The following is a 13,501-nucleotide window of genomic DNA, read 5'->3' on the forward strand; positions in this document are numbered from 1 at the left end:
GCTCGCCCCTGCGAGGAAGGCTCTGGGTACTGGCTCATAGCAGAGACACACCAAGCAAACAATCATACACTGCAACTCATTGGACAAATGGGAGGCCATCCTTAAATGACTCTGGCTGTTAATAAGACATTAAACTTAATAAAACAAACAAACAAAATCATTGAGGGCGAAGTTTCTAATATTACCGGAGAACACTTGACGATCACACCACAATACATGTCCATGTATCCCAACATAAAAAAATAAAACAAATTAAAAAAAAAAAAAAACGCTTTTCATACGACATCAAGAATAAACCGTTCTTTGTTTGTTTGTTTGATTAATTAACGTCCTATCAACAGCTATGGTCATGTAAGGACGGCCTCCCATGTATGTGGTGTGTTGCGTGTATGTTGTGCGAGGTGCGTGTTTTGGGAGACTGCGGAATATTCATGTTGTGTCTTTTTGTATAGTGGAACTGTTGCCCTTTTTATAGTGCTATATCACTGAAGCATGCCGCCGAAGACACCAAGCAACACACCCCACCCGGTCACATTATACTGACAACGGTGAACCAGTCGTTCTACTCCCTGTATGCTGAGCGCTAAGCAGGAGCAGAAACTACCACTTTTATAGACTTTGGTGTGTCTCGACCAGGGGACAGAACCCAGAGCCTTCCTCACAGGGGCGAACGCTCAACTCAAGGCCAAAAGTGAGGCGGTGCCAAGGGAGGCATTAGAAGAAATAAAGTCAGTTAGGAAGAAGAGAAAAGATAAGATCCTAAATTTAGTCGCCTTTTACGATCATGCAATCGGGGCAGCAGGTACAATTCTAACGCCCTACCTGCAGGGCCAGAATAAACCGTCCCTAAAACAACTCATAAGATGTTGATAGGACGTAATCGTAAACCAAAACAAAACTATATTAGCTTATCTGTTACGGAATTACGAAAATGAAATTAGTTGACCCGCTGTCATACCATTTTATTTTGTATTGTCAGAGTAGGCATGTCCAATTAGTAACAGTTACGGTCATTGCAGAACATAACAACTGGCCGAAGCCGGAAACGAAACATTAGTGCCTGATAGACTCTATACTGTCGCCCACTGTAGCGAAGATCAATTGGTAGATCATCAGACACGATACCAAACTGACCACAACAAGACAGAGAATGGGTAATGGCAAACCATAATTCTGAAATGCGACATGCATCAAAAATCATGAAACAGGAGGAGTTTGGTTGGTTGATCGAGCGTAACGTCCTTTAAACAGAACAGCATTTGACTGTGTTGTCTGTGGCGAGTTTAGGGAGACTGAGGTATAATCATGTTGCTTTTCCTGTGATAGCGAAACTCTCTTGTCCATTCTGTAATGTAGGATTATTTATCGAGTCGGCTTGAGCAGAAACGTTCACTTTGATCAAATCTAATCAAATCAAATTTTAGTATTAGTTACAAATGATAAACTATGATGTATCACGACAATGGGACAGAACCCAGAAAAGTCCTCATCGGGGCGAATGCTTAACTGAAGGTCAAAAGAAGAAAGAAAATGAAATCTAAAATTCAACATTTAGTCGCCTTTTATGAATATAACAAATAAAGTTCAAACATCCTCGCTTGTAAGGCCAAGGTATGGGAAATCAGAACAGTGAAATACATTTTTCTTTTGTTTAAAGTTTATATTGTGTACATTAAAAGAAGAATTAAGATTGCATCTTGCTCTTAGACAGAAGTTGATATATTTCCAAACAGTACACATTGATTAGTCACCCATTACTTTGATGACTTAGTATTTTGGCAGGAGTTTATACGTGGATGCTGTTAAAGAAACAAAAATTGGCGTTTCAACCGCAGTTTAACTCAAAGTGCATTTACTAAATCCGGCTAAGTTTGAGTACTCAATTCGGTACCATAATCTTAAACCAGTAATGTATAGATATATCCTGAAATACAGTGTGGTATATTCCACCACTGTAAAGTGCATTATAATATTTATTTTCGTATTATTATCGTTTATGCTTTTTGTTTTTATTTTGTGTATTAAAATGTTGTAAATTAAAAAGCAAGATTATACGCAGAGACTTGTAGGATTATAAAGTTCATATTGTCTCTTTCTAAATTTTAGTCCTTTAAACTGCCTTACGCTTCGTAAAAAACCTTTTCCCCTATGTGAGGACACTTTGGTTCTCACTAGCTTATAAATACAAGTTTGTATGATTTCAGTTATGGATATTTGTTAAAGATGCTCCATCACCGACAGAGCACATATCATATTAATCATTTGAACAATAATTGATGTTTAATCATCTATATATATGTTTAATTAACACAAAAAATATATATGAAATAATTTATTTTGCCTTTGTTGCATGGGCAATCAGTACTTCATTCCATATATGATATAGTGCCAAGGAATTTTTTCGGGATGCAATTAATCATTTTTAATATTATTATTAGCTTAAAATAGAATTAGAAGTTCAAACATTTCAATGGAGGTAATGGTGTAAAATAAGTAACTTTTTTAACTGAAGAAAAATACTAAATCGTCTGCTCCTCTTCTTGATATTGAAACAATACGATTTGTCAGCGTTGGAGTATCTTTAATTTTAATACGGTGTTATACCTCCCAGTAGAATTACGTAATGACCGAGGGCGAAGCCCAGGACCATTATTTACACCAAATTGACCGAATCAAAGGGCTTTTATATTTATATTAGATATGGATTATAACGTAAAAAATATGACCAGGTCACGATATACAAAGGGCAGGCCACTTGTTCTATGATTTCTATTATATACGTTAAACCGGATAATAAATTACAAATAAAATGTTTATAACCCGTGAAAATAAACCATGTGTTTACCACCTGTGGCCAAAAGCGAAGGTTAATTCAAAATGTCCGTGACCTCTTTACACATTTCGTTAGATAGGACTCATTTGCGTGCTAATTAAATCTAATTAAATACAAGTAGCAACTAGTGGTTACACGCATCTGTGCAATCTATTGTTAACATTACCTTTGTGTATATGTGTTGCACCATATTAACAACTGAGGCTTCATACAGAGCAGGTGGTCTCAAAAGGGGTGTGTTTGTTCAATTTGTTTTATCTTGTTCACCGAAGCAACTGAAGAAGTCACATTATTAGTGACTTCAGTAATTAATTCTAAGGTAATTTAATAGACCTTTACGTCCTTGTGTTATTAAAATGTTTAGAAGACTATGGTATGTTCGCTATTGGTCTCTTTGTGATGACGGAAACTCCTCACTACGTTACAGTGCTGCCTCACTAACACGTATTTCCATAGAAACCAGAGAGCAAATCCCTAATACACCCTATGTATCGTTTACATTTCTCTGTATAGCAAAACCAGTCGTCATATTCCTATTCCTGATAAGCAGAGTGTCATACAGGAACAGCAACTATTATCGCTATATTAATAGTATACAATTGGGGCAGGACCAAGAGCCTCCGGCATAGGGACAGGCGTTCCAGAAAAAACAAGAGGCCCGTGGACCTTAACGTCACCTGAGTTCACATACAGAATGAAACAAAGACATATAACCACTATGTATTGGCCTACCAGGCCCTTGAAGGCAGTCAGTTATTTTATAAACTTGACTTTTGAATCTATGAAGAGTATTTGATTCCATCAAATCTGCGAATTCAGAACAAAGATTTTTGAAATGTTATCCATTTTGACCCCTTTTGGCCCCGGGGGTCGGCAAGGACCAATATGGATATGAGATTTAAATGCTATCTCAGGCTAATAGTTCTAACCTAGATTGATTAATTTCCTATGAAAACTAGGCAAATGATGTTCATGAATGTGTTTTTCCTATATAAACTAAAGTAAACTAGACCCCCTCTCCAGAGGGAAACACGAGACCCCAGGGTCATATAATTCACATTTTTTATAGAGAGCTTTACGACCTTTCTATCTATGAAGAGTATTTGATTCTGCCACATCTGTGAGTGGAGAAGAATATTTTTGAAATTTTAGCCAATTTTTCCCCTTTTGACCCCTCCCACAGCCCCCTGGGGGTGGGGGTTACATAATTTACAATTTTGATTGGCCTTATGCCCCAGGACCAATATGGATATGGTATTAAAATGCTATTTCAGGCTAATAATTCTTACTCAGTTTGACTAATTTCTTATGAAAAAATAAGCAAATAATGTTCTTAAAATTACAATTTTTGTAAAGGACCTTTAGACCTTTCTATCTATGAAAAGTATTTGATTCTACTATTTCCAGAAATTCAGAAGAAGATCTTTGAAGTTTTAGTCTATTTGAGCCCTTTTGAGCCCGCCCCTAAGGTTCCTGGGGTCAGTCATAGAAAATTTGTTTAATTGCCATCTCATACTGATAATTCTGACAACAATTGACTAATTTCCTATGACAAATGGCCATATAATGCTCAAAAATGTGTTGTCCCAATATAAACTATAATAAACTTAACCCGCTCCCCAGGGGGAAACCGGAGACCCCAGGGTCATATAATTCACAATTTTGATTGGCCGTATGGTATCTGCTTGAAATTTGAAAAAGACTCACTTTGCTATTAAGTACAATGATCTGTTTGGCTATGAACGCATTTCGTCCCTGATGCGGACACAAGTAACTTCAGAGGAAACAACATTTACGAGTAGGAGGATGTTCCCGTAACAGTTGGTAATCGTTCATGGCTCATAACACCACGTGAACCTACATGTGTTATTCATCCATAAACATAAAACACTGACCAGTGGTCAGACCTCATAGTGGTCAAGCATACAGTGCAACGGATAGAGTATATAGCCTAGGCTATAGAAAGGTCATTAACCTTTAAAATATTACAAATGGATGAATAAAATATTTTCCTAATTGATTGACCGTCATACAATGGAACTTCCCATTTCTCGACATTCTTAAGTGTAAGATGATCATGAGATAAGTTTGTAGTATTTAAAAAAAAACAAATATGATTTTATTTCAGCGGAAATAAATCGTATTGCACAAAGACTAAATTTTAAAAAGTCAAAATGGTTTTTCTTCTTCAAGCGACCTTGCCTTTAATTAAAGCAGGAACAGTAAAAGTTATAAATGCTGAGCAAGAACGGCAACGTTTATAGATACTGAGCAATAACAAGAAACGTTTATAAATACTGAGCAATAACAGAAACGTTTATAAATACTGAGCAATAACAGAAACGTTTATAAATGTTGAGCAAGAACATCAACGTTTATAAATACTGAACAATAACAGAAACGTTTATAAATACTGACAAGAACAGAAATTTTTATAAATACTGAGCAATAACAAAACGTTTATAAATACTGAGCAATAACAGAAACGTTTATAAATACTGACAAGAACAGAAACGTTTATAAATTGAGCAAGAACAGAACGTTTATAAATACTGAGCAATAACAGAAACGTTTATAAATACTGAGCAAGAACAAAACGTTTATAAATTGAGCAAAACACGTTTATAAATCTGAGCAAGAACAGAACGTTTATAAATACTGAGCAAGAACAGAAACGTTTATAAATACTGAGCAAGAACAAAACGTTTATAAATACTGAGCAAGAACAGAAACGTTTATAAATTGAGCAAGAACAGAACGTTTATAAATACTGAGCAAGAACAGAAACGTTTATAAATCTGAGCAAGAACAGAAACGTTTATAAATACTGAGCAAGAACAGAAACGTTTATAAATACTGAGCAAGAACAGAAACGTTTATAAATACTGAGCAAGAACAGAAACGTTTATAAATACTGAGCAAGAACAGAAACGTTTATAAATACTGAGCAAGAAACAGAAAGAAACGTTTATAAATACTGAGCAAGAACAGAAACGTTTATAAATACTGAGCAAGAACAGAAACGTTTATAAATACTGAGCAAGAACAGAAACGTTTATAAATACTGAGCAATAACAGAAACGTTTATAAATACTGAGCAAGAACAGAAACGTTTATAAATACTGAGCAAGAACAGAAACGTTTATAAATACTGAGCAAGAACAGCAACCGTTTACAGAAACGTTTATAAATACTGAGCAATAACAGAAACGTTTATAAATACTGAGCAAGAACAGAAACGTTTATAAATGTTGAGCAAGAACAGCAACGTTTATAAATACTGAGCAATAACAGAAACGTTTATAAATACTGAGCAAGAACAGAAACGTTTATAAATACTGAGCAAGAACAGAAACGTTTATAAATGCTGAGCAAGAACAGCAACGTTTATAAATACTGAGCAAGAACAGAAACGTTTATAAATACTGAGCAAGAACAGAAACGTTTATAAATACTGAGCAAGAACAGAAACGTTTATAAATACTGAGCAAGAACAGAAACGTTTATAAATACTGAGCAAGAACAGAAACAGTTTATAAATACTGAGCAAGAACAGCAACGTTTATATATATACTGAGCAAGAACAGCAACGTTTATAAATGCTGAGCAAGAACACCGAACGTTTGTAAATACTGAGCAAGAACAGAAACGTTTATAGATACTGAGCAAGAACAGTTACGTTTATAAATACTGAGCAAGAACAGTACGTTTATAAATACTGAGCAAGAACAGAAACGTTTGTAAATGCTGAGCAATAACAGAAACGTTTATAAATACTGAGCAATAACAGAAACGTTTATAAATACTAAGCAAGAACAGAAACGTTTATAAATACTGAGCAAGAACAGAAACGTTTATAAATACTGAACAAATAGAGCAAGAACAGAAACGTTTATAAATGCTGAGCAAGAACAGAAACGTTTATAAATACTGAGCAAGAACAGCAACGTTTAAAAATGCTGAGCAAGAACACCGACGTTTGTAAATACTGAGCAAGAACAGAAACGTTTATAGATACTGAGCAAGAACAGTTACGTTTATTAATACTGAGCAAGAACAGTTACGTTTATCAAAAATACTGAGAGCAAGAACAAAAATGTTTTATAAATATTGAGTTAGAAGAGCAACATTTATAAATACTGAGCAAGAACAGAAATGTTTAAAAGTACTGAGCAAGAACAGAAACGTTTATAAATACTGAGCAAGAACAAAAACGTTTTTAAATACTGAGCAAGAACAAAAACGTTTGTAAATGCTGAGCAAGAACAGCAACGTTTATATATACTGAGCAAGAACAGAAACGTTTGTAAATGCTGAGCAAGAACAGCAACGTTTATAAATATTGAACAAGAACACCAACGTTTATAAATGCTGAGCAAGAACAGAAACGTTTATAAAATATTGAACAAGAACAGAAACGTTTATAAAAACTGAGCAATAACAGAAACGTTTATAAATACTGAGCAAGAACAGAAACGTTTATAAATACTGAGCAAGAACAGAAACGTTTATAAATACTAAGAAAGAACAACAACGTTTATTTTTCACAGTAATTGATAGGAACCCAAATCATACACTTACTGCCAAAAATGACTGAAAAAAACTTTGGTGTCTCTGTACTGGCTCGAGCCATGGGGAACAAGATGGTCAAGTCTTTAAATGTCATTTCAACTTCGCCTATTGTAACAATGGTTGGTTTGAAACCGTCTGACTTATAAATTGATTGTGTTGTCCCCTAAAATGTTATATAAGGTGGCGGAACTAAATAGATTATAACACAATAAAAATGATTTATATCTGAGGTATATCCAGAAAGACCAATGTAAATTGGTTGGTTGGTTTATTAACGTCAACAGTTAAGATCATTTAAGGAAGATCTCCCTGTAGGTGGTGTGTTTGTGTGAATGGCCTGTATCTTTTGGAAGCCTACGGTATGTTCTTGTTGTCTGCCTTTGTAATAGTTTGGCAATGTTATAATCTCACTGAAGCATACTGTCAGAGACAATGAGCAACACACCCCACCCAGTCACATTACATTGACAAATGAAAATAAACCGTCGTCACACTCCCTTTATTCTGACTTTTATAGACTAAGGTGTGTCTTGGCCAAGGGACATAATCCAGAGCCTTCCTCACAGAACGAGCGTGAGTGCCAGCCAAAGCCAGCCAGTGAAGGCCAAAACTAAGGTGGTGTCAAGGGAGACTAGAAAGAAGAAAGTCAGTTAGGAAGAAGCGAAAATATTATATCCTAAATTTAGTCGCCTTTTACAATATGGTGCAATATGAGAGCAAAACAATACAGTTACTATGGATATGTCTAGTGATGAAGACTCTTAGTTAGAAAGTAATGTGGACTCTATTCTGTCATGTTCTCACTGGATGATAGTCTGTATCGATAAGCGCTCTGCTGTCAGAGAGGTGCGATGTTTTCTCGTTAAACTGTATCCCAAAATTGTCTACCGGGTAATTAGATGATGACAACTGGATCTTGTTCTTGCATTTTTCGATTTTAGATTGTAATGTGTTTTATTTTTCGTTTAATTAGCTTTTAGCTAGGGAAAATATATTATTGATCAATTAGAAATATTAGTGTTGAACAATTTACCGAAAAATGAAACGCTATTATCACATATGAAAATAAAAACATTATTGTTCTGTTTGATAAAGGGCTGATAAGGATATGCATTTTAGTCGGAATGGAAAATAATATTCTGAATGTGTAAACATATGTTTATTAAAGATCAAATATATAAACACTTAAAAGATCACGATATGGTTTATGTATCCGGAAGTTAAACAACTATAACTCATATGCAAAACACTAACTGTGCAAAACTATAAACGTCATTATCGTGCGGCCATGATGGATTCCACGTGTTTTGTTATCTCCATGTGACCTAGTTATTTTGAGGTCGTTTGCCCGGGAAGACCTCATCTGATTATTGTATCATGTTACTGACGAATGTCTACAGAACTTTACTCGTAAACCCTTCTAAACATCAGATGTTTTAAATCCGTCTGTGGCTACAGATGCAGAAACGAATGTCAAATTTTAAAATAATCGCTCTTAGTAACAAAGGCAGAGTAAACCGAGGAAAGAAAACTGTTATTCATTTGAAAAGATGCAGTTTTAGTGTACTGAGCAAATTGTCCATGAAGACAAGCCGACTAATATAACTGATAAGAAACAGATGAGCAAGGTGTAATTTCTCTTGGACTGAACCCACTAAGGCCATGGGAGGTGGTGTTTTATAGTGTGTATGATGCACAAAAATTATACGATTCTTTGATAATATCAAACAAATTTATAGTGCTGTATTTCCCTTAATCAGCAAATACGGATATATCTTGTACAAAAAGTGACGTATCGCTGAATTCGGTTAACGTTATTTTGGCCTTTCTAACAACGCCAAGGCATGTTTGCAAATAATACTTTGTATTATATTGAAAACACACAATAGCGTCTGTACAAGTATCTCCTTGCATTGCACAGCATATGGCTTAGTAATGACACAAAAGAAATAATTCATAATTCCATTGTTATATGCGATTCAATATTATAACTTCTCATTTAATTTAAAGTAACATCCGGTGTTTGTTGAAGATAAAATTTGGTTTTTGTTCTGCAAAGTTTTTAAACATTCTAATAAGCCACACATTTGTCCGTATTGTTTTATTCCGGAGTCTGGGCCCTTTCCTCAGCGTAAAACATCCATTTTAAAGCCAGAGCCTTACAATTCATACAAAACGCTGACAGCGTGTAATTTAAGTCAGATACAACAAGCTACAATTCTCCATAAACTCGCGCAACTTCAGAAGTGTAAGATTTATATAGGTTTCCTCCCCGCTATCTCGTGTCTTATCACACCAGTAGCGAGAGAGAGAGGGGAGCAAAGTTTATGACAGCAAGTCAGTAAACTCGCCGGTCGACATGTGTTCCTGTTATAGCTTTAACCTCATAATTAATTGCGCCACTCAACGGTACATCAAATTCTCGCCTCATTGTTTACCAATTATAACAGGTAATACTATAATCACAGGTGATATATGGTTAATCATATGTTTTCTTTAAGTTTATGTCTGATTAACATTGAATTTCAAATATTCGTCTTTTTAACGAATATATAACAGCTAGTTAATGCTATTATACAAGTCGATTAATGTTCAATAACATACCTTTCTGTTTAAATTAAGATTGTTCTAATGAATTTGCATATCATTATTTGAAAATATAACTTTTCATGTCATTATTTACATGTACAAATGAAAACAAATGGTAGTTCATTAAAACTTTAATTAACTATTTCACTTTTCTTTAGTTTAAATTTAATCTGCCCTCAATAGTTCTTTAAATTGTTAAATGACCAATCAAAAATGATCTAGTGGTACAAAAACTGCTACAGTAAACTTCATCTATATCATTAGAACATCGGACACAAATTCATCAATTACAAGAGAAACATATAACCAATATTGTGAGGGGAGATAGCATAGTAATACCGCAGTCGCCCAAAACGATACACATACGCAATACATTATATTCAGAGCAGGCCGTCGTTATTGTCAATAACTATATACGAAACTGAGTGAACTACTGTAAAGTTTTGAGAGACAGATGTCTAAGCTTGCCAGAAAGTAAAATATGCAAATCTCAGCAAAGCATTGTACACCTACAGTAAAGTTTTGAGTGACAGATATCTTGGCATAAAGTATCCAAGAATGTGTCGCAATATGTCCACTTAAAATATGCGAATCTATATATGAAACTTAGTGAACTATTGTATAGTTTTGAGAGACAGATGTCTAAGCTTGCCAGAAAGTAAAATATGCAAATCTCAGCAAAGCATTGTACACCTACAGTAAAGTTTTGAGTGACAGATATCTTGGCATAAAGCATCCAAGAATGTGTTGCAATATGTCCACTTAAAATATGTGAATCTAAGCCGGCAAACTATTGTAAATCTATTGTAAAATAGAGAGACATAAGTTTTAACATCAAGCTTGCCAGAAATATTGCAATATGTCCAATGTTTAGTAATGTGAATTCTGCTTAAGGCATATATCAATGTTTTAAAAGTAAATCTTTGAACGATTCCGATACTTCCTTATGAGGAATATTCATTTGATAATGTATTTATCAATGTCAAGGTCATGTGTTGAAAGAGTACATTTGTACATACTTCAACCGACAAAATGGTAGATTTGCTGCAGGAAAAGTAGGAAATAAATGTGGATTTATAACCCTTGCGTGAGGTTTGGAATTGTCGACGTGGCCATTGATCTACACTATTTCACTATCCATAGATATCCGTATAAATAAACTATTTACTGTTTTCCGTAATCTGAATTGATAAACGAATATTTTGATGCATTTATAAAACTTTCAAATTGTAAGGAATTTCAAATATCAGATTCGGCCGCAAATTTTGTTGATCTTTGCAACTTTTCTGATGTAGGTAAGCCTACACGTCATTTCCGGTTTTCAAAATACGTTGAAACATAAAAAAAATACTTTTTAAAGTTATTCGCCTTCTCATGTTAATTTCGTCGATAACGTTATTATCAAAGTTTCATCAATCCACATCATCCATTTGACAGAAAACCTTTATGAAATACGGAAATAAAAGAAAAAATATAGGATAATGTACCATATGTGTACTTATTGATATGCAAGGCACATTTTGCTAAAAATGTTTCATTTTGATTATAATTATAATAAAATATGGATTCGTTCTAAAATTTCATCAACTCTGATTCAATGTAAACACTCTACAAGTTCAATGAATGAAATGAAAAAAATAAGAATTCGTGAAGATAAAAGCTTCAAAGTAGAGTAATAAAACTTGGTATTTTGTATTGAAATGATACTTAATTCAGGGAGACATGGTTTTTAACTTGTAATATTAAAATGAAAATTTAGTCGTGCAAGATCGTTTTGGAAACAACCATGGAAAGAAAGAAAATGCAGAACTATGGAAGGATAACTCTTAAAGTGCGTAAAAGAAGATTTAGGTTGGTAGAATAGATGTAAACGCTGAAGGACAGGACAATTCAAAGTATTAAAGGAGGATGAATGTATCGACCTAGATTCTATTCACCCTTGGTACCACATAACATGGTGACAACGATGCAAGATGGCGAATGGTTTTGTGATGTGGCGACTGTCGCAATGTATTATGGGAAGTGGCTACTCACTTGGATCACGTCCACTGCCTTGAGCTGATGACGGTACTGCAAAAAATAGCAGGATAGATACGAGAACTAATTCCATGTTTATATTAGTCCTGGAACAACTTTGTAAAGGTTTTCTCATTGTTTCCGAAGTTCACATAGGAATTTCAAAAAAGATCTATTAAATCTTGTCACCTCCTTCAATATCTAGTGTCCTCACTTCATTTCCTCCAATTCCCAATTTCCAGAAAGTCTTTTACAAAGAAAAGACTTTCTTCGCCACGTGTCACAGTTGTCAAAGTATTGGTTTAATTGTGACTACCGACTCTCGAACCCCGATCTGGAACGGTCGGAGTGAGCTACAGTAACCACTAAACCAGTCTACAACTAAACGCCACCAACAAAATCAGCTTTTCTCCTCCTGATGACGTAGTCAAAAAATGTGTCAGTTTGCCTGTTTCAGTGGCTGAATCTGCAGGCGAGGGAGGGAGGGAAGCGAAGCAACCAGGCAGGCAGTCTCCCTACTCGTACACTCAAATCACTCATAAAATGTTAGAGAATACTCTGTAACGTTGATAAGACGATGCCTGGAACTAGCTCTGTGGCCCCTGACCCCTGGCTCACATATTGGCAGACACCGTATCAGATCTTTTACAAAATCTTACTTTTTTCTCTCCAATACCATCCCCACTCGGCCCACTTTCCTCACAGATTGGGTTTCAAGCTTCTATGCTTTACAGAGTTTTCTAGAAAAGAAAAATACAAGAAACGTATTTTTTAAAGATTCAAATTGTAAAAATGTTATAGTATAGAGAGGTTATCTTAAATATCGTTTTAGAAAATTAATATCTACACATTTGAAAAACTATATTGCAGACTAAAAACAATTTAAAGTTTAATTTGCGAAATTACCTTTACTGATAGTAGATAATGTGTGCTTATCATTAAGAAATTGACAATTTACAATTGAAACGAATGGATAAAAAGATATATAAGCTATCAAATAATTAAGATATTGTCACGAATTTGGCTAAGAAGAATAAAATGCAATCACTGTCAGTACTAAAATTTAAGCCAGTTTTGGATTATCTAAAGACATGCATTTAAAAAGCTTGAAGAGTTAAAATTATGGTTTGAGATGAAAAACACAATAAGAAAAAAACACACAAACAAAAATGATCCCCAAAAATAAAAAAAAAAATAAAACATAAATAAAAAGTAGGGGAATCTGCACAATCTCACTTTGAAATTTAAATATATCTTTCATATTTCCTTTCATAACAGTTTAGTTTTTTTTTGCATTCAGCTTGAACACCTGCTTTAACTGTAACAGCTCTGTATGCCTATTACCAGCGATGTTAACCTAACAGGGCCTTACACGGTATTTATATCAACCTTGCACAACCTGTGCAACATATTCCTCCTGGTCTGCCTCCAACACAGTCAGCATTTCTATTCCCCACCAAGGCGGGGCTTGTCTGACATTGTCTCTTTTGA

At 34.6% G+C, this 13,501-nt stretch overlaps 1 protein-coding gene across 1 annotated transcript in view; it reads right to left on the reverse strand.

Annotated features, from left to right (window-relative positions):
* Positions 1-12,495, reverse strand: part of LOC138321531 (collagen alpha-1(XI) chain-like) — a 69,189-nt gene extending 56,694 nt beyond the window's left edge. The window contains exon 1 of the mRNA XM_069265279.1: positions 12,029-12,495. Coding sequence (XP_069121380.1) covers positions 12,029-12,146 — 118 coding nt within the window. The 5' untranslated portion in view covers positions 12,147-12,495. The remainder of the gene's footprint in view (positions 1-12,028) is intronic.
* Positions 12,496-13,501: the final 1,006 nt, after the last annotated feature.

This window comes from Argopecten irradians, chromosome 4 (genome assembly GCF_041381155.1).
Source record: "Argopecten irradians isolate NY chromosome 4, Ai_NY, whole genome shotgun sequence".
NCBI classification, from domain to species: domain Eukaryota; kingdom Metazoa; phylum Mollusca; class Bivalvia; order Pectinida; family Pectinidae; genus Argopecten; species Argopecten irradians.